Below are 20953 nucleotides of genomic sequence, written 5' to 3' on the forward strand. Positions count from 1 at the left end.
ATGCAATTTGAAGCTTAATTTTCCTAACATATGTCCGCCATCATGCGAAAAATGCCACAAGAACTTGTTAAAAACACCTTTTTCTTGAGTCCTTGACTTTTCCATAAGATGCCTTTTAACCATTGACTGTATAAGAATACTGGACCGAATGACCCCTTCCCCCCATGTTCCAAACAGGAAGTATCTGCTGGCTTCTAGAGCCAAAATCCCATAGACTTCTATAGAGAAATAAACAGCTATTATTCTATTTGTCAGAGTAACCACTCTTGCTCTGATGTATGATAATGCAAAGTTTTTTCTGAAGTTCAAGTTACTCAAGTTATAAGCTGACCAATCAGATGTCTCAATAAAAGTATGTGGGCTCATGTTGAGCGTTTGATTGACAGATTTGGTGTAGCCCGCCTTCAAGTGGTAGCAGTGCGGACTTCCAACAAGTTCACTTGTGGTTACCACAGAAATGCTGACTCAGACCAATCACTGCTCACTGATGTTGTCTGGCTCCAACGTGGCGACATACATATCGCGAAACAATGGCTTCTGAAATGACTTCATTTGGTTGGAGACGGAAGTAAACTCTTTTCCACGGGTGACGTCACAGTTCTCAGATACAGTCAATGGGTGGAACCATGAAATGACCAGGGACGCCTCATGGCTGCATGACTTTAAATACACAAAAACAAACAATAAAAAAGGAATAACAATTCACACTCACTGTTGAGCACAGAGGTGAAAGTGGGACCATTTGGGTTTGTTTTGCAGGATCTTAACAGATAAAACTTAAAAAAAAGGGAATCTGTATGCATTTTACACCAGACTAACCTCACAGCGAGGTACGGCGGTGGAGGTGTAATAGTCAGGGATTCTTTTGGACCCATTTGACCAGAGTGGATTCGTCAGGAGAAGAATTCTACAGCAGACACCCGACTGAAAGAGAATCAGTGTTGCATTCAGAGTCCAAACATGTCGGAAGCAGTTACATCCTTTGAGTGAGGCAACTTCCACCCTGCGATACACACCAGATGGCTTTTTTTTTTCCAAATGAAAGAGGGTCTAGTCTCTTTAACTGTCACTTCTCACTAGAATCCCGCAGAGCTTTGTGGGGTAAAGAAATCCACACCTGTGCACCTCAGGTGTCTCTCATCATCGTCACCATCAAACTTAGCTAAAGTCCAACAGTTAAGGCTCACAGAGCCGTGTGCAGCTTCGCTCTGCCATGTTCCCTCTCTGTGGATGTGAGTGAAACCGTCACTCAGAAGATTTATGAAGAGATTAGAAGCGGCGGGCGTCCTGTCATCGGTTTCGGAGGAAGAACAGATTTCCTTCACAGATGTCTGAGACTAGAAAAACTCACCAGAGGAGCATTTTACTGCAGAGAAAGAAGGAAGAACGTGCCTTCACTGCATTTTTATTTCACCTAAAAATGTTTTATACACCTTTTGAAGGGACAAAAAAAAATCAAGACAGCTCATTCAAAAACATGAACTGTTCACAGAAAGAAATGCTTAAATTCAAAGTGCCGGTATTTAACATTCGCTGCAGTTTTATGGCATCAAATGAAGAAACGGTATAAAAAAAACTACACATGAATAAAGAGCTTTAAATAGCAGAGATGGAGATGTTTCCCCAAAGAATTGTAGGCTGTAAAAAGATCACACCACCTTTTCAATGAGCTGAAATCAAAGTTCAACAGGCTGCATACTTCAAAAAACACACAACACAGCTTAAAAAGAAAAAAACTATCACACAATTTCACACACCATCACAGTCTGGGCTTTTATGTAAAGTTTAAATGGTTCTGTTTTCTCAGGAGACACCTCTGCAGCGAGGAGCACAGCCCTTCACCAAAACACACGAGACTTTGATATGATAAGAAGGAAAGGAAAAAAACTCCTGCTGCTGTTCAAATCAGAAATTAGAGGCACAAACCGTTTCTTTTTTCTGGTTCTGTGTGTGTTTAACAGTTCTGACAAAATGATTTGGCTCTTTCGGTTGAAGTACCGGCTGCAGTCGCGTCATTTTAATTTTCAAGTTTTGGTGTTTGTTTTTGTGATCAGGTTATAAGGTTTCAATCATTTACGGCCGATTCTGCTCCTTTTTTCTCCTCAGTTTTCAGAAGTTGAGCGTCAGGCATTCGGTTTTCTTTTCTTGTCCTCGGTGTCAAATTTGTCTATTTTTTGTGTGCATATTTTAGCTGATTAATTACATTTTTTTGGTCGCCACCTTCTTGCCTCACATAAACTACACAGAGGTAAACTACAGTGGAATGCAGACAAACATGAATCATAAATTCATTAAATAAAGAAATCCCTCTGATAAACCTTTTCTGACAAAGTGAGGCACTCTGGAATGCACATTTTTGAAAGAAATGTATGGCATCTGTGGCCAGTAAGGGTCAAATAAGTCTTTTTGAAGGTTTGGGATCCGGAGAGTGAGAGGCTTCATCCACAAATGGAGACAAGTTGGAACCAATTAAAATGACTGAGAACACGAGGACCCGTCCAAGAGCTCATAAAGCGCGCAGAACAAATAAAAAAAAAGGCATTTGGAGTTTGAAGACCAAAGAAAATAGTGTTTTTTGATGTTTTTGACATGTTCTTTTAAAATACGGAGGACATATGTAAGTAAATTAAGCTAAAAGTAGCATTTCTGAGTAATTCTTTATTTAAGTTATTGTGAATCAGGAACAGATGCAGAAATGCTGTTTGAAAAACAGCCCTTTTGTGACACACTGATACACTGGGCGGGCCACAAGCTCCCCGCTCCACTCCATTCTGATGCATCCACTTGCAGACAACTAGATCCATGTACGTCTTTGTTTTCCTCGTCTGAGCTGGAATCTGGCTCCAAAATCTACGTCTGGATTGCTCCAACATTAATTGCAGTTTTTGTTGAACCACTAATGTTAGGTTGGGAGTGTGAGGGGCTGTAAGCAAGCAGGAGAGAGTGTAAACAGAGAGCTCTCAGCAGCAGGGAGGGGAAAAGGAGGGGGGGGTTGCTCCACACCAATGTTCCCGCCCACAACTCAGAGGTGAATTACTAATGAAATCCTGCTGCTCTGCAAAAACTGGCCTAGAAAACGACACAGGTTTTCTGATTTTGTCCTGAAAAACAGCATAATCCTAATCAAAAGACCACTGGGAATGCTTTGACAATAGATCAAAAGAGGATCGGAGTGGGATTTTAAGGAGAAAGTCTCTACTGAGGAGCAAGAACACAAAAACTTGTCAATCATTTGACACAAACATCTTGGAACTACGGATCAAAATAGATGAAAAATATTTCGTCCAATCAGGTCTAAGTTGGTGCTGCTGAATCCTGACTGAACACGTGTGTGTCCTGTTACAGCTAAAACCAAACATACATGGTATGTCAATCAAAAAGTCCTTTGCAATAGTCAAACATGGTGGTGGTAGTGTAGTAGTGTGGGGCTGTAAGAAAGCACTCGGTCACAGATTGTTTCCTGGAATATTTTTTGGATTTGGGTTCCTTCAACGTGAGAAAATAAATGAGAAAAGCATGAGTTTAGGGCTAAAGTACTTCTTAATGCAGGGCCAGGTAGACCCAGACACTTCATTAAAAACAGTATTTGAATCTGCATTTTGTATTTTTTCTCCAATTACACATATTTTAAACTACATATATAGCAGAGATTTTTCTTCGCTCATTGCCGATGCTGAGCGAAGCTCTGTGGGAAGAGAAACATGTTTGTGGAGCAGGATTTGGCAACCTAACACCTTGTTGCCCAAGATTTGAGCAAAAGACTCCAACACGGTTCAGAGCTTTTGGCCAAAAAGAAAAATCCAAAGTCCAAAGTAATCATTAACTTTGTCTGGTTCTATAAAATCCTTCAGTGTTGGCACAAATCGGAGCACAAATCAGTTTGGTACAGATATGCAAATTAAGACTTAGCTCTTTCAAAAAGGAGGTTAATTCTGTTCGGGAGAAAAAGCCTAAATCTTTCCACAGGGAGTTGGAAAATAGATATGTTTTTTTGGCATTTGCTTTGTTAGACTCTGCAGTTTAATAACCCGGCTGTCTCTTTGGAGTTTTCCAGCGAGTCTCAGAGTCTAAATCCAGTTGAGAAGCGGGTTTCTCAGCGGGTCGTCATGCTTTATCCATACACTGTGGCATTTTTTTATCACGGACGCTCAGTGGGAAGGTCAACAACACTCCCCTCCTTTGAGCTTTTCTATTCCTCTAAAGTACTTTCAGACTTTTGTTGGTCGGGTTTAGATTTTCTTTTTTTCTAATGTAATATTTACCACTAAGAAAGTGAGCCAAAGCAGCTGTCTGACTGAAATCCTCAAGAAAAGCCAAGAAAAACTGACAGCTTTCCTGGATTCATTAATTCATGTGAACACAAACATTTTTGAGCCCCCTTCTGTCTCCCAGCATTCACTAGTTTTTTTTTTTTTTTTTGCTGGACTTTAGTAACTGCTTCAGAGAAGTGCACTGCAGGCCATTTGTTATGATGCAAAAGGAAGCCAAGATTCTTCTTCGTGTGCAATAAAAAGTTCACACAATGGTCTGAAGTTACCAGATATGATTTATCTGGAAGGAGCTGCAGATGTTTCAGGACAAATTCTGTGTTCCTGCAAACCATTTTCCAGGAGGCAGCACAGGGAATGATGATAAATCAGGAGGAGGTGGTGGGGAACAACAGATCACACATCTTTTCTTCTTCTTTGTCCCTCGTTTGGGCAAAACAACTTCTGTATTAATCTTTTTTTTTTTCCTCAAAGAAAAACAATGTTTGGTACAGCGGGGCCAGCACTGCAGCACTGCTGCAAGCTGACAGACGTCAAAGAAGAAAGATGTACCTGCAGGACGCATTCATCCATCCACAGGTGATAAAAGTGAGCCGCAAACCCGAGAGGGAAATTACTGAGAAAAAAGCTATGAATTTGAAACAGCGGAGAAAAGGGCAGTTTTACACGGAAATAAAACAATCAAATCTGTTCGGTTTGAGATACCTTCCCAAAAAACACATAGAATTTGTCATAATCTAAATGTCAAAAGCTGGGATCAAAGATTTAAAAGATGCTTTAATGCAGAAGATACTGAATAACCTTTGAATACAAGTTTATTCTCAAAAGGAAAACATGTTAATCGGTGCTTCATGTTCATTATTTAGACTAGCTGCCCAAACAATTCAGGTAATAAGGAGATTTACTGTCAAACCAATATCAAAATTGTTCAATGTGATATTTTTCAAAGCCTTTTTGCTTTTGTTGAATGGATGGTAATTAAAAAGAAATTACAAGTTTTGTCAATTCTGATCATGAAATTAGCACAAACCAACAGAACAAAACAACAAAACAACAACAACAATTTTTTAAACTCCCAACTGAAAAGTATTTCACTTAGAAATTGAATTTATGGTTTCACCTTCATCTCAACAGAAATAAACAGCTTTCTGGATCCCTTCTGTGATCTTTTTGTTGTCCACCAGAGGGCGCAATTTTCCCCAATCAAAGAGGGCGTCAAAAAACTCACGTGATTTCCTGTTTTTTTGTTAGGGGAACATCAACAATTCTGCCGGTTCAGTACGGAGTTATTCAAACTAACAAGTCTGTAACCCTTGTGCTATCCTAGGCACTAATATTGGGAGTAGGGTCATCTAGACCCACTAGACAGTGCGCTGAACCTTTTTTCTTCAATGATTTCGATCTTCACTGGTGTCCATGGATTACATGAAATCCTCTCCACCTTTATCCACCTTGATTAACAGGGTTACATTATAATAAATCATGATAATTATTAATTTTTTTAATTTAATTGCTTAAATTCAGGATAAAGAAGAAAAATCAAAAGAAATGAAGGAAATGAATATTATTTTGGAGAATCTTTTGAGAAGATGTTCTTTTATTTTGCATATTTTGAATTTGTTTTTATACTTCATTTAAAATAAAAGTTTTAAATATGCATAGAGTGGAACTACTGGCAAAATCGGCTCAAATATGACAAAAACTGTTACCATAAATCAAATCAGGTACAAGTACAAATAGTCAGGAAAGAATTTTAAGTCAAACAAATAAATAAAAGGTTTTTTCTTACATTTAAAATACAAATATAATTAAATTCTTGAATCTTTTTTGGGAAATTTGTTTAGAGGCCTTACTTAACATCAGGTGAGCCCCCTCCTGGAAGTGTGACTGCTTGGATTTCCAAACAGCAGAAATTTTTCAGCTGACGGATGAAATTCTCTCCTAATGCTGCAGGATTGTTTAGAGAAAACGGAGTCACAGACTGATTGGAGTTTTTCAGAAAACCCACAGGTTTGCATCATTTCCACCAAGCACTCCTGACTTATGGGAAACAGATTTCTGCATGACTGAATGAGATGCATTCCTCACTGGTTGAAAATGTCTCAATATTTCCATAAATGCTCAAATCAGCACGAGTTTGCCTGCTCCTTCAGCGAGCTGGCGGGATCGCCTCAATCTATCTTTTATTCTGAAAGCCGTGACAGAACCTCAATAGAAAGCAGGCCCATCCCTAACCTTCATGAAACTGTTTTTGCACAAACATTTTCATCTCCTGATTACTGCCGATTCTGCCTGAATCTTCCCGTGTTTGTCAGACTGAACTAACAGGCTCACTTTGGCCTCATGTAAGATTTACTCAGCTTTTATCAGATTCTCAGAAAGAAAGTTTATTTTTGAATGAATAAATAACTAGCTGTCTATTTTTTATTTTTCAAAGAAAGCCTCAAAAGACAGAACAAACGTCTGTGAGAATTTACTCCAAATCAAAGACGGAACCTGACAGCTTTTAGGCTGCAGAGACTCCTGAGCGCCACGGTACGTCTTACTCCCAAACAGTTTCAACAACCAGCGACTATACGTTCAGTTTTCCAAATGCAATATTCATGCGGTCCTTTCATCTCTGCCGTCCAAACTCAATCTTCTTCTAGCTGAACCTTGCTGAGGGCTTTGTTTAACCTCCTGAACTCTTCCAGGATGGAGTTCATTAACCAGACAGACAGAGTTCAACACAAAGTCACTTTATTAGTTCAGGGCAGGTGGAGTCACTGACTGTGGGGGTTTTTTTGACCAGGAAATGGTTTTAAAGAGGCTCTGATGAGACCACAGAGGATGGGGGCGGGAGAGGTCCGTGTATTTGGTGAGAGAAAAAGAAAAGCTTCGGGGGGAGAAAGTGAGTGGTTTAAAAAAACATGTACACCACTCATCTTCTACCAGCAGGGGTTGGAATGTTCCTCCTGTTCCAGCTCTTGCGTTTTTTTTTTTCTTACGAGGCACAGATGAGTTGACTCTCCCCTGCTTTGTAGGATAATTGTCAAACATCCTGGCGTTGACCCTTCAGCAAGTCCGTCCGGGTTCTGCCGTCTGCAGACGTTGCTGCAATAGTCCGAGCTCACAGGTTTACCAGAATGCAAGAAACTTTTTCAACTCCAAAAAACTCACACAATGCAAAAAAAAAAAAAAACCCAAACAAAAACAAACTCATCAGGAGATCTACAAAATGAGAAAATACTTTTAAGACTTTTAACACCAAACATTTCGATCACCCAGAGGACTGGATCTTAGTAAAGTCTGGATCGGCATGACACGCACTGGGAGAGCCACGTCAGTCAGTTTGAAACACACTCGGAGAGTCGTCTTCACAGTTACTCTTTGAAACCAGCTGAATCGGCCGTCGGCGCCGCGATGATGAGGCTGTTTGTGGCCGGTCAGCGGAGTCTTCAAGTCATGTGCAAAAGAAAGTGCAGCCACTTTCATTTCAGTAATATATACGCCTCAAATGGACTCGAAAAGGATGTTCACCTTGCCTTAAAGAAAGTGGTACAGCCTTTGTATACATTCATTAGAAAATTCAACCGTTTTTCGGTTCCGTCAACATCTCTCAATGACAGGAGTGTAAACGTGTTTCATTTGGACGGACAACATCAGCCTCCAACAAGCTGATAGCTCCATAGCAACCATTTCATTTTTCCCTTGTCTGGGTCAGATGAATGAGTGTGGCGATTTCTGTGTCTCTACATCGAAAGCAGGTTTTCAAAATTCCTTAGCAACCTTTGTTGACATGACAACATTTACGGATGGATTTGTTCACATTTTAAGGATTTTTAGTTTTGTGGCAAGGAGATAATGAACAGTAAACCAGAAGGGTCAGATTTCCACCACTGACTGTATGTGAAAACTGGACTGAGTGACTCCTCCCCCCTCGTGTCCTAAACAGGAAGTACCCGCTGGGTCCAAGAAGCCGAAATCCCATGGACGTTTACTGAGATATATGTAGCTTTACCTCAGTCATTCTATTTGTCAGAACAACCATTCTAGCTCTGACACATTTTTTAAGCATGTTCTTGAGAAAACCTAATACTATTTATGATATTTTTTCCATAGTGCAAATTCCATGAGTTATAAATTGACCAATCAGATGCCTCAGAAAAGGAGGTGGTCTCATGTCCAGTCAGATTTGGTGTAGCCCGCTTTCAAGTGGTAGGGGGGGTCCGAAAAAATGGCGACTGAAATGAATTTATGTCCTTGGAACTGAACTAAGCCATTTACAACGGATGATATCACCCTCACTCAGTCCAGTTCTCTTATACAGTCAATGATTTCTAATAAGGCTGCCATATTTGTGGGGCCTCAATAAGGAATCCTTTTAACTAATATAAACAAAAATTTTTTTTTTTACCTTTAAACCCACATTTTTACAGTTTGTTGCATCTTTTTGTGCAATTTTTTCACAAAATGATTGTATAAAGAACAGTATTTTTGATTTTACATACCACCTTATACAGATGTATAGATCCATAGCAACCATTGCAATTTTTTCTTGTCTGGGCCTCATTAATAAGTGTAGGGACTTTCATCTTTCTACATTAAAGGAATATGTTAAGCTTTCCTTAGCAACACAGCTTCCATGTTAGCGTAAAATAAAACAGATGTACTCAACTTATAAAGGCTTTCAGGGTTCTGTGTTGATCATATGATAATCAGGCAAACATCTTTGTATGTTTGCCACAAAATTAAAATTAATTGGCGCAATTTAAATTTAAAAGATGGTGTTTTTTCCCCCCTTTTAATGTTTTTTAGGTCAAGCCAGAAGGGTCAGACGTCACAACCCCTATAATTTTTTACACACCTTAATGTCAATAAAGATTTTCTTCTTCAATGAAGTAAAACACCATCCCGGGGTTTACACTGAGGCTTTTATTTTGGTGGTTTGAGCCAAAGCTAATGGGTAAAAGCTGATTTTTTCAGTCTATTCAGTCCTCCACCTCTTAAAGGGAAATAAGACGCGTTCAATTGACTCATCAGAAAGTCTTCTGACTTCTGCAGAAGCAGAAGTTTGACAGAGTTGTCTGCATTGATTTTAGAAGCAATGTTTGCTGCGCATCAGTCAGAAAAAAAAATAGGTTTCAAGAACACTTTTCAAACTGTTTGAAGTCTATTTGAGGTGAAAGAATTTACAGACAGTTGCCAATCTTCACAGAAGGACAGATTTCAGCAAGTTCACTCCAAGGTTAGAACGTATTCAATATTTAATTTCTGAGAAAACGACTCGAAAAGTATGGCTTTTTGAAGGTGGGGGTTACAAATTAAAGTAGTTTTTTGTTTCTGAAAAAAACAAACAAAGAAACGTGGCTTTGGTTAGCAAATATAAGAATAATTAAATCTGATTATTAGAAATAGAATGGTTAGGAAAGGAGAGCCTAATGTGAAACGTGGGTAGGTTGCATGTCATAAAAAATAAATAAACAAAAATAAATGAAAATACATTTTTAAAAATGATCATCATCCTTGCGATGAAGTACGTCGATTGACTGACATGCGGAACGGCATATAAATGTCCTCTGATACATACGTCATGTATACATATGCTAGCAGACGTGGAGTTTTTCAGACTCCTCCTCCTCAGAAAGGTGTGAGCGTTCAGCGTCACACTCCTAACCGCGCATGTAGCTGCTCATGGATTTTCTTTCCACCAACAGTCACTTAAAAGAATAACCTCACATAGAAACACAAATGGAATGTTTCTGCTGGCATGTGGAGAGAAAATAGGCTCTCTGGATTTGCGCGATTCTCGATTTAAATCAGGTCACAGATCCTACGGGCGGTGGCGTTTGTAATCGGGAGGCGGCAGTCACATCTTTTCACGCCACGCAGCGGCCATGGAGGTAATTCAGAAAAATGTGCAATTTTACGGTGACGGCACGATTTTTGACATCAGGCAGTGGTCGCCCAGGCACATTTTGAGGTCGCGCAGGTGGTGGCAGTCCAGTGACAGGCGGGTGGCAGGAAGGCAGCAGCGCGATATATGACCTATGGTAGTAGCGCGGGCACTTGACGAGGGCTTTTGACATGGACCGGGGACCTGGGGATGACTGGACGCCAATCTGGCCACTGTGGGTCCTCACCTGCATATGACTCCTGCTGTGGTCGGACCGCTACGACCTTCGTTTTGGGCGCTGGGGCCTTGCCCTTGCTGGGTTTCTTGGGAGGCATGTTGTCTAAAATTTATAATGCGTGTCACTTTTTCTGCAACCCCGGTACCGGCTGGCGGCCAGTGGCACTTGATGTGGACGGTGACCATCCAGAGACATTTACACATCGTCCAATCAGAGGTGCTGCCGGCCGGCGATCCGGCTGCTACTGGCCTGTGACGGCCCAGTCTCATAATGACTAACAGACGCCTGACGGACGCCGTCTACACTCATGGCCACGCCAGCGATTTTTCAAAAAAATCAGGCGGCAGAAGCTAATCTTGAAGATTATACCGATGCCTCCCCTTCAGGCGGTGGCAGCTGTTTATGTGACCTGAGCATTTATAACTCATAGATTTTGTGTGTAACTATGTTTTCTCGCGAATGTGTGTTCACATGTACACTGGAATATCAAAAACGCACAAATCCAAAATACTATTTACCCACGCACAACTTGAAATGACACCAGCATAAAAACTAACTATGAATTCAAAACGGCTCCTACAAAACACACACAAAACCGCATTTATGCACAGATCAGAGTTACAAGTGCATGAGAAGTTGTGAGACTCCCTTCACGTCTTCAGATTTGCACGTAGATGATGTGTTTAAATTCTGCTAGAATGCTGGGTCATCAGAGTTTTCTTATCAGAGCTTAGATCACAAACACACAAACCCAGTGAGTGTATTTTCTCTCCATATTGCCACACAGCGCCTTTGACGTGACAACTACAAACAAATGGGTCCGATTCAACAAACTCTTCATGGAAAATATGACAGAGGAACTTTTTAAACACGTTTTAATCCAACATATTTATCAAAATCTATCAATTTAATTCAAAATTATTGTCTGGTTTACTTTAAAATCTGATTTCTGTGTATTTAAATACATAAATATGAACAATTTAAGGTTTTGATTCAATAATTTTGGATTTTATTGAATATGTACCTATGTAGAAATAGATATAGGTAAATCTTTTGGAGCTGGTCATTTCAAATGTGGGCACCACTGAAAATTAAATCAAGGAACTTGAAATAATTTACGGAAAATCCAGGATTTACGGAGTACAGCTCATAACTAACAAACACAATCCCTTTAAATGCTTCTAAAAATGCTTTTTCTTTGCTGTAATTTGTCAAAGAATTAGGAACTTTTGAATTTATTTTCCTTTGTCAATGTATTTTTTTGAAAAAAAAAAAAAATGAATGCAATGTGACATTACATGTGTTGTTCATCTAAGGTTTGACCAATTCTACAAGAGAGCACTTTCTTATTTCACATGGCTTTACTGAAATTTCGCTCATAAATGTGTTGTGGTCCCCCCGCGGTGATGTCTCTGGGTCATTTTGGACTTCACTGCTTTACTGTGGACCGCTCGGTTCAGCACAGGTGCTGCTCTGAAACGCCTCCTCCTCTCCACGGGTTCGTCGGCACACCTGATCCTCATAGTTCATGCAGTAAAGGTTCATCGTGTGTTTCCTTCCCCCATGAACCCACCCTACCCGGGTTTTGTGAATTCAGAATCTTTTTCGTTGCAGACGGCTGTGCCGGTCCCTTTGGGGGACTGGACTTTCCCAATTTCCTCTAGGGCACTGGCCAGAGAGTCCAGGTCTCCGGAGTCCTGGTGCTGGGCTTCCCACAGGCTCAGGATCACAGAGGACGGGCTCTCCTGACATGCAAAGTAGCACAGGTTCCTGAGGGCCAGAACAGAGAGAAACCCTTTTTGTCAGAACAAGTACACACATAAAGAGAGGCTTTCTGCACAGCCGTTACAAGTAAGTAAGTAACCTTTTTATTTCGGACAAGTGAAAACAAGTGTAGAATAACACAAGCAAGACAGAAATTATATAAAACAAGATTATAGAAACAACACAAGTCCAAAAGGGAGTGAGAAGAAGAAAAATCTTATAATCTCTCACCCCTTTTACCTTAAGTCCTTACTTTCCTAACTAACCCAGTACACCCACCATCAAGTCCAGTGCCCTACCCAAGTGTATAATTGGTTACAGCTGCACATGTAATTCTCATTCCAAAAACACACACAAATGAATAACAAAACATATCTTCTAAGTATGCAGATTTACAAATGCTGATGTTCTGTATTGTTTTGTATTTGCACATATTTATCAATGATCATATTTCTGTCTTTCTACTTCTACTTCTGTAGTTCTATCAAGCAGAAGCTCCGGAATATCACCGTAATTATGTGAGGTATTTAAAATGTTCAAAAGTGAAAAGACAACAAAAGAGAAAAAAAAAATGAACAGCAGACACTGTCATCCTGACATTCAGTCGGTGAAATGGAGTGAAGTGACATTATCCCTCGACTTATTCATGATGAGCTGCGGAGCTGGGAACTCCCGCTGACTTCATTTAAACTTGGATAATCTGACAGAAATAAAGAGCATTTTAGCGGAACAGGTGCCACAGCTGCTTCCACTAATAGCCCGAGCGGAGAGAATGATGGGAATCATCTGTCTGACCTGATGCCACGGCTGACTGATCGAAACGTCTGAAAGAAACCACTCATTTTAAAAATAAATGGGTCCTCTCAGGCAATCTGAGAGCTCTGTAAACGCCGCGAGCTTCATAATCAGCTGAATGTGTGAAAATAAGATCATAACCTTCATGCAGGGAGGAGTTTCTCTGTCTGTGCATGTGGGGGTGGGGGGGTGGGGGGGGGAGTGTCTTCCTCAACATCTTCTCACACTAAGTCGTCTCCAGCATCAACTTTTCGTAAAAAAGTATTTTTTGCAGAAAAAAAGTAGCTTTATTTGGGCAGAAATTGGAAAACATCAAGGCATCGGGAAACCTTCGACTGGATTTAAGGTTTTTCATCGACTCTTCTATCAAAACATTCAAAATCTCCTACTTCTGGTTTTTCTCACTTGATGGTCCCAGAAACATTACAGTTTTAGGCGCATTTAAAATGATGATAAAATCTCAAAAACTTAAACAGTTTGTGCTTTGCAAAAGCCAAAAACTACAACATACTTTCAGCAACAATGATTTTGACCTATCCGCTTTGATTTAGAGCAAATGTTTTTGATTGGATCTGATTTTTGATTGATTTCTTATTTGTCCATTCTGTCAGTCTTCTTTTATGGAGCACATCTGAGTCTGAAATAAAGTCAATCATTATTATTATAATTGTAGTCAATACATTAAAAAATTCACAGATTCATCAAACTCATAAATGATGAAATGCATAGATAAAAAAAACCCAGACAAACCAAATACAAAGACACACTTGAGTCACGTTTGCTTAATTAAATATAGTGATCATTAACTGGGAAGAAGCGATTTATATTATTTATATTTCTTCCATGATTTTAACATTGTTCATTCGTGACACATCTGTGAACATGTCACATACTTTTTCCACGTATTTCTGTGTAACATGCACAAAATGTACGTAGTGGCTGTGTGACACGGCCTTTAGGCTGGGGGTGTGAGTGGCTAGCGGGAGAGCTTGTAAACGGAGAGCTCTCAGCAACAGGGACGGGGTGTGGTTCCCACAACTCAGAGGTGAATTTTGAATGAACTCCTGCTGCTCTGCAGAAACTATGTCCTAGAAAACGACAAACGTTGTTTCTTATTTTGGCTAAAAGTTTTTTTGGCTAAAAGCAGAGCTCATAAAACCTCTACTGAGTTAATTCCTTTGATAGTTTCACAAAGTTTATGTAATCCGGTTCTGATCAGATAAATTCTTTTGAAGTTACAAAATCAAGTGCTTATTGATTATTATCTTTAGAAAACATTCATTCATGATTTCAGTAAACAGTAACGTCAATCCCACACCATGTAACAGACATTTAATACTCATTGATTATAATCAGAATTCATATTAATCCAGATATAACTGATACACATTGCAGATCAAGTAAACAAAATCAATAGCTTAGTAGATTGTGATTCAAATATTTCCGTAACCGTTGGTTGCACATTACACAATGTTATACTCATTGATTGTAATTTTAAAATTATCAGTTCTGTAACTTATAATCTTAAGATAATATTTGCCATTTGGAACTCTGTTTTGGTTAGTTTAGTGTTGTGTTTCCCCCCAAAAAATACTAGAAACATTTGTTTTATGAGCATTTCTCCCAGCAGTCTCTGCAGCGGTTGTGGTATCTATAGCAACCCGTCTATCATTTTTTTCCAACAACTATGGACTCCATCTAATTATCCATTGCCATTTAAAGTGGCAGCTTCTGCAGGCTAAAATCTGCTTTGTACATTATTTAACTGGCTTCAGATTCTTCAGTAAAGTTATTTCAGGAGCTCATTATTTAATCCTTTTCTGCAAAACTTTTAGCATTCTGTAGCCTCTTCTGTCATTAGTGAAGCAACTTCAGCTGTCGGCATTCACTCCTCCAAGATTTACTTTTTATTTTGACAGTTTCTTTTGGGTTTTATTGTTTTTTTGTTGTTGTTATAAAGCAAATTTGGATAAAATCCCTTCTGGCCGGTGTCCAGTCTCTATACTGGAAATGGTAGCATCAAGAGAAGTTGCTGCATTTGTGCGTCAGAAACCAGTAAAAAGTGATTGATATTGATAGGAACTGAAATAGAATGGATTTATTTATTATAAAAAAAAAATATTTAAAGCTGCGAGTGGCGTATGGCCCACCCTCACCCTCACGGCCATGATAAATTTGGTTGCCTGGGGGTGACAAGCAAGTTTACGCAATTTTTTAGAAAAATTGGCATACTTTTTGGGATTTCCCTGTGAGAAACTGTCATACTTTTTAGTTTTATTTAATTAGTTCATGAATAATAAAAAAAAATAAAAACTCAACCGGACTTTCACAAAAACCAAACAATCCCCTGCTGGAACTACAAGGCGGACATCAACAAAAACAGATCATTCTGTGGGTAAAGAGCAGCTCAGAGGCTGAAATGTTGAGGGTTCAAATCCACCCTCGATTCATGCTAAAGTCACAATTCTGTGCATGACTTCATTGAATTTCTATCACCTCATTTTCTCCTATGCTATTAAGTTGTACCTTGTCCTTAAACGCAGGTAGGTCTTTTATTTTGTTTTTTTTTCATCATCTGGATCCAATAAAAATTGCAAATTGAGGCGTCTTTATCTGAGAAAAGAAAAAACTGCAGCTGGATGAAAACATCCTTGATCCTTAAACCTGGTTTGTGAGGGCCGGTTATGACCTCAAGGACACTTGTACTTTGAGTATTGTTTGTATTTTGATTGAAAAATGTTCTCAAAACAGAACGAGAAGGTCAGCAAAAAAATAATAATATATATATATATATAAATCGGTGGTGCAGCGAAAGATGAAAAAAACGTCCTTCTGCTGTTGTTACGCTCCTCCATCTGAGGGCACTGTTTCATTGCAGGAGCTCTACTCCTGTTCTCCCCTCTGTTCCCCTTTTTCCCTCGTCCTCTTCCTCTTGTCTGCATGATGATGTTCAGAGAAATAATTACAGAAATCAGCTTAAGAAGATGGAGACGTTGCTATTACATGCCTCCCGGTGTGCTCAGCCGGGTTGAAACCCAAAAAACAAAAGGATGAAATCCCGTTCTGTTCCAGATGTTTGGTGTTTTAACTCATTCCCAGTTAAATTTCCTGTCTGGATAGTTCTGGCTTAACCCCTTCCTCTTGCGTCTCACCTCTCGGAGGCTGATTGGACAGAGTCTTTGCGTCTGTAAGCACTTGATTATTGACTTCTCCTTTAAAGCACAAACAGAGATCATCCCGTCTCTAAATAGCTAAAATCCTTCAACACCTACACAAATACTGTGCTGGCACAGCGTTCAGAGGGTGTTACAGAGGTGGGAGCTCACGCTGCTAATGAGAAGCTGCTAACACGAACAAATTTTCCTCCCAGAAGTCAGCCTGTCAGCAGCCAGAGACCTTCCTTCTGCCTTTTTTTTTTTCCACAACGCCGCACCTTCTCTGCTGCTACAGTACCCTGACTGTGCTGAAGTTTGCATCACCGTTCCTGCAGTTCTCACGCTCCGTGCTCGAGCTTTTACATCTATAATGGAATCAGCGAAGGCTGGTTGGACCATGGGAGATAAAAAAAAAAAGTCTGACGTGGGGGGCCGAAATTCCCTCAAAGTGCAAATTTGGAGCGAGAAAAGCCTTTTCATTCATTCATTCATTCATTCATTCATTCATTCATTCATTCATTCATTCATTCATTCATTCATTCATTCATTCATTCATTCATTCATTCATTCATTCACAGAGAGGCCAGGCTTTCTGATGAAACAGAAGCTGTTAATGATGACTCAGCGGTATGTAAATATCAGCTAGAGCTGTAACTCAGACCTGTCTATGTGCAGCTTCTGCGCCAGGAGCTGCCAGTCCTTCCCGTTGGCGTTGGCTGCATCAAAGGTGGCGATGATCCGCCGGCGGATGGACGGCGGGATTTTAAATGCCCTTGACCCTGTCTGGGATGTGATGGTACAGTCTGACTGAGTGAAAAAAGGAACCACCGCCTTTTCGCTCTGGTGGAGTAAAAGAGAGAAGAAAAGCAATGAGGAGGTTTTGCAGGAAACGTCTCCACCTCGATGTTCATTAGGAACAATTTGCAATCCATACGTGAAAGCTCCATAAGAGGCTCATTAGAAAAGCTCTTAAATCTGATTAAGAGGTATTCAGTGTAATAAAAGAACTTATTAACGGGCCTAATAGCTGCACGCCAGCCCTTCGCCGTCCTCCTCCAGGAGTGTGACTGACCTCCACCACAGAAGTATAGATCTGGAGGATGTGCTCCTCTCCTGTGACCTGCCGGATGCTGATTTTGCAGGAGAGCTGAGACGAGGAGTGGCTGTAGCGCTCCAAAGAGAAGGCACACTGCAGGGGATGCTGGTTGCTGGCCCACACCTGAGAAAAGGAGAACTCCTGCGGGGCGAGGAGACACGAAGGGGCGGACGGGATGGAGATCGGGATGAGATGGAGAAGAGAGCGAGCTCATTAAAAGTCCAAAGAAGACATTTGCACTGAGGATCTTCACTTCGCTTCCCACTTTGCTGTTTTACATGCTTAATTAAGAGTGAATGAGTGGCCTCGTTATCCAATCAATGTTGCTACCTATTCAAGAAGTCTAACCCGTCAGGAAGGAAGTCCTCAGTTTTGTTTCAACCATCTGTCTGAGCTGGAATGGAGCTCAGGTTGAGAGCTTATGGACCCTGGGTTTCAGAAATGACTTAATTATTTGAGCACTTTAAAGATGAAAATTGTGTTTTAACCTGTCCTTGTGGCATTTTTCTGATGGTGGAGGACATTTATAAAGACAATTAAGCTTAAAACTGGATTTTTGAGTATTTCTTTATTCAGTCGTTGAACAGACCTTTAATAGACCACTGGGAATGCTTTGAAAATCCATCAAAACATGGTCAAAATGTGACTTTAAACTACAGTTATGAATCTAAAAATTTGAGAGAATCTTTAAGCAAAAATAATGAAAAATCCTTTCCAATTCATATCCAAACAGACGTCTGAATTGGGGCCGCACTGGTTAGAACTGCAAAAAAGAAATCTGGACATGCAAACACAACGGCCCCTTGAGGCCTGGAGTTGCTCCCTCCTGGTATCGGGTATAGCTTGCCTTTGTCCAACTGTAGCTGGGATAGGCTCCAGCAACCCCAATTCAATTTCAATTCAATTCAATTTTATTTGTATAGCCCAAAATCACAACAACAGTCGTCTCGATGGGCTTCGAAGTAAAACATGAAATCAAAAGGATCACGAATACAAAGAGTTCAATAGAAAAATACTAAAATGAACTAACAAACTGACTAAGCTATACTGGCATCCCTGCCCTTAGACCCCCCTTCGCGGTAAGGAAAAACTCCCAAAAAAACCGGATTCCGGAAAAAACGAAGAAACCTCAGGGGTGCCCACATGAAGGAGGGATCCTCCCCCAGGACGGACAGGCGATTTACCAGAAATCTTAGAGAAGAATTAACTTATCTAAATCTACAACTACATATATAAAAGTCCAGCAGACGTGCTTCATCCAGCCGTGGTTATCGGGACAGTCAAAGGCGCGAGTCGAGACGGAGACAGGAACCACAGCCAGGTGTAGGAGCAGGAGCAGAGACGAGGTAAACGGTCAGGAGCTGGAGCACGGATGAGCCAACTGGAGTCTGGAAGCACTCCCACTCCCCAGGAGGGGAGAGGAAAAGAGGGACAATACATGAATCGCACTGCACCAAACAGAGGCATGGAGAACTAAATGATAAATTATGATCAAGAATAGAGGAGAGGAAGGGTAGAAGTAAAAAAGGAAAGAGGACAGAACCCCAGTGTACCATAGTTACCCCAGCTTCAACTTCTAGCAGCCTTTTAAAAGAAATAGTTATTATTAAGTTTAATTTAAACAAACTAACATTAAGTTAAATAATCTCTGAATACTAACTAGTCTGACAATAAGCCTGTCCAAAGAGGAATGTTTTCAGTCTAGCTTTGAATGTAGAAACTGAGTCGGCCTCTCTTACATGAGCTGGGAGTTTATTCCATAAGACAGGGGCTTGGTGGCTAAACGCTCTACCTCCAACCGTACTTTTACCAATTCTAGGAACCACAAGCAGTCCTGCATTTTGCGAGCGAAGTGTTCTGATTGGTTGGTAAGGGACTATGAGGTCCTTAATATAGGACGGGGCCATTCCATGTAAGGCCTTATAGGTTAACAGGAGGATCTTGAACTTAATTCTAGAATCAACTGGGCCCCATGGCCCCAAATGGGACCAAGCAGGTTTAGAAGACGGATGACTGGATCTCTGAGTGAAACTGTTGTTCAGTTAACAAGTAAATTAACTGTAGTTACTGTTCTGGGTGAAGTGCACATGCCTATTTAGTGAGTGAGTCTGGTTTAGACAGTACACTTTTGATTCTGAAAGTGTCATAACAACGACATTAGACATCTAATGAGCCTTAAAGTCTGAGTCCATATTCCCAGCCACATTTCTAACCTGACTTGTAGCTCTTGGAGTTGATTGTAAACATGTTTCCTTGTTTCTCTGGGGGTCCTCTGGTCCTCCTTCTAACAGGAGAAAGCTGCTCTGCATCCACTCAGAGATCTGCTGGGTGCAGTAACAGTGAGTCCACTGATCCATATTCACCTGCTGTGAGTGAAACTCAACAACTCCAGCGCAGGAACCTACATGAGTTCAATACAGGCTTTAGTCTGCACCAGAGTTGGATACAAAAAAAGAAAAAAAGAAAACGACTTTAAGAAGGGTAAGAGTTGTAAAAGTATTCCCAGTGGGCTTTTAATTGTAATTATGCTGTTTTTATTTTTAAAAAAAAGCATGATTTCTAGGACATAGTTTCTGTAGAGCGGCAGTAGGCCATTAGCAATTCACTTCCGAGTTGTGGGTGGGACCGTTGGCGTGGAGCATACCCGCCCCCTTTCCCTTCCCCTTTGTTGAGAGCTCTGAGTAGGGAGCTTGTGTGTACTTTCTAGGGCAGAATTAAGCTCTTTATCAAACATTTTTTTGTCGGCTCTTGATTCACTACGATTTTCTTTTAAGAAAAATGCAACAAAAACATGTTGAAAACACACAAAAAAATCAAAGTGGGTCTTCAAGAACTTTAACTTATATTGAAATGTGTAAAATAACAAAATTGTTAAAAATTTTAAACTGGTAAAGTGTCTTAGGCGTTGTCCGAATTATTGTTGTCTCTAATTATTGAAAATTTTTAGTCCCCTAAAAGCAATTCAGACACCATGTTCACTACTTTTTTAAAACTTTAAATATGATGTCACTGTGAAAATCGAAGCAATTTGAACATTTTAAGACGACAATTTATGAAAAAATGTGATGGTTCAAAAAAAAAACATTTGAACGAAATGTTTCCACAAAAATTGCTTGTGGTCTATATTCCCCAATCTAGTAAGCATCGATGCACACTGGGTTGTTGCAGAGACTTCTGGGAAATTTCTAGGGTTCTGGATTTTGGAATTGTAGATTCGAACAGCTCTACAAAATGGCGAACGCACTAAAGAGTAAATAAAGTGCACTTTATAGTGCGTAGTGAAGAAATTCTGACACAGCCTAAGTGTTTGGTAAAAGTGAAAATGATAATAATTTTATTTATTATAACTTTAAATCATAATAACTTTATTTATCCCACAGTGGGGAAATTCTTCTCCGCATTTGAGCCATCCCCTGGGTAAGCGGTGACCTGCAGCCGAACTGCGCCCGGGAGTCAGGAGCGCTAAGAGTCTTGCCCAAGGACCCTCACTGAGTGTTAATTGCTCGCCATGATATGGTAATTGCCCCCAGTGCCATTGTTTATTGCCCTCTGGAGATCGAACACTGGATTTCTGCGTGGTAGCCTTTTACCTTACCAACTTAGATACCCAGCCGCTAAAATGCAAATATTTTGCAGCTTTTTCAGATCAAAGTCCATGACAGCAATGAGGAAAGTTTCTGTAGGGAAATCAACTTAAAGGACCATCCATGCACAATAAATTATGACAATGCCTTATTTATTTTGGCTTCCATCTCAGTCATC

At 40.2% G+C, this 20953-nt stretch overlaps 1 protein-coding gene across 1 annotated transcript in view; it reads right to left on the minus strand.

Annotated features, from left to right (window-relative positions):
* Positions 1-6990: 6990 nt before the first annotated feature.
* LOC101173079 (netrin receptor UNC5D) overlaps positions 6991-20953 on the minus strand; it is a 302440-nt gene continuing 288477 nt past the window's right edge. The window contains exons 16-18 of the mRNA XM_011481481.3: positions 17168-17332; positions 16757-16935; positions 6991-12151 (exon numbers count right to left, since the gene is read on the minus strand). Of these exons, the coding sequence (XP_011479783.1) occupies positions 11956-12151; positions 16757-16935; positions 17168-17332 (540 nt within the window). The 3' untranslated portion in view covers positions 6991-11955. The remainder of the gene's footprint in view (positions 12152-16756; positions 16936-17167; positions 17333-20953) is intronic.

This window comes from Oryzias latipes, chromosome 12 (assembly GCF_002234675.1).
Source record: "Oryzias latipes chromosome 12, ASM223467v1".
Classification (NCBI taxonomy): Eukaryota; Metazoa; Chordata; class Actinopteri; order Beloniformes; family Adrianichthyidae; genus Oryzias; species Oryzias latipes.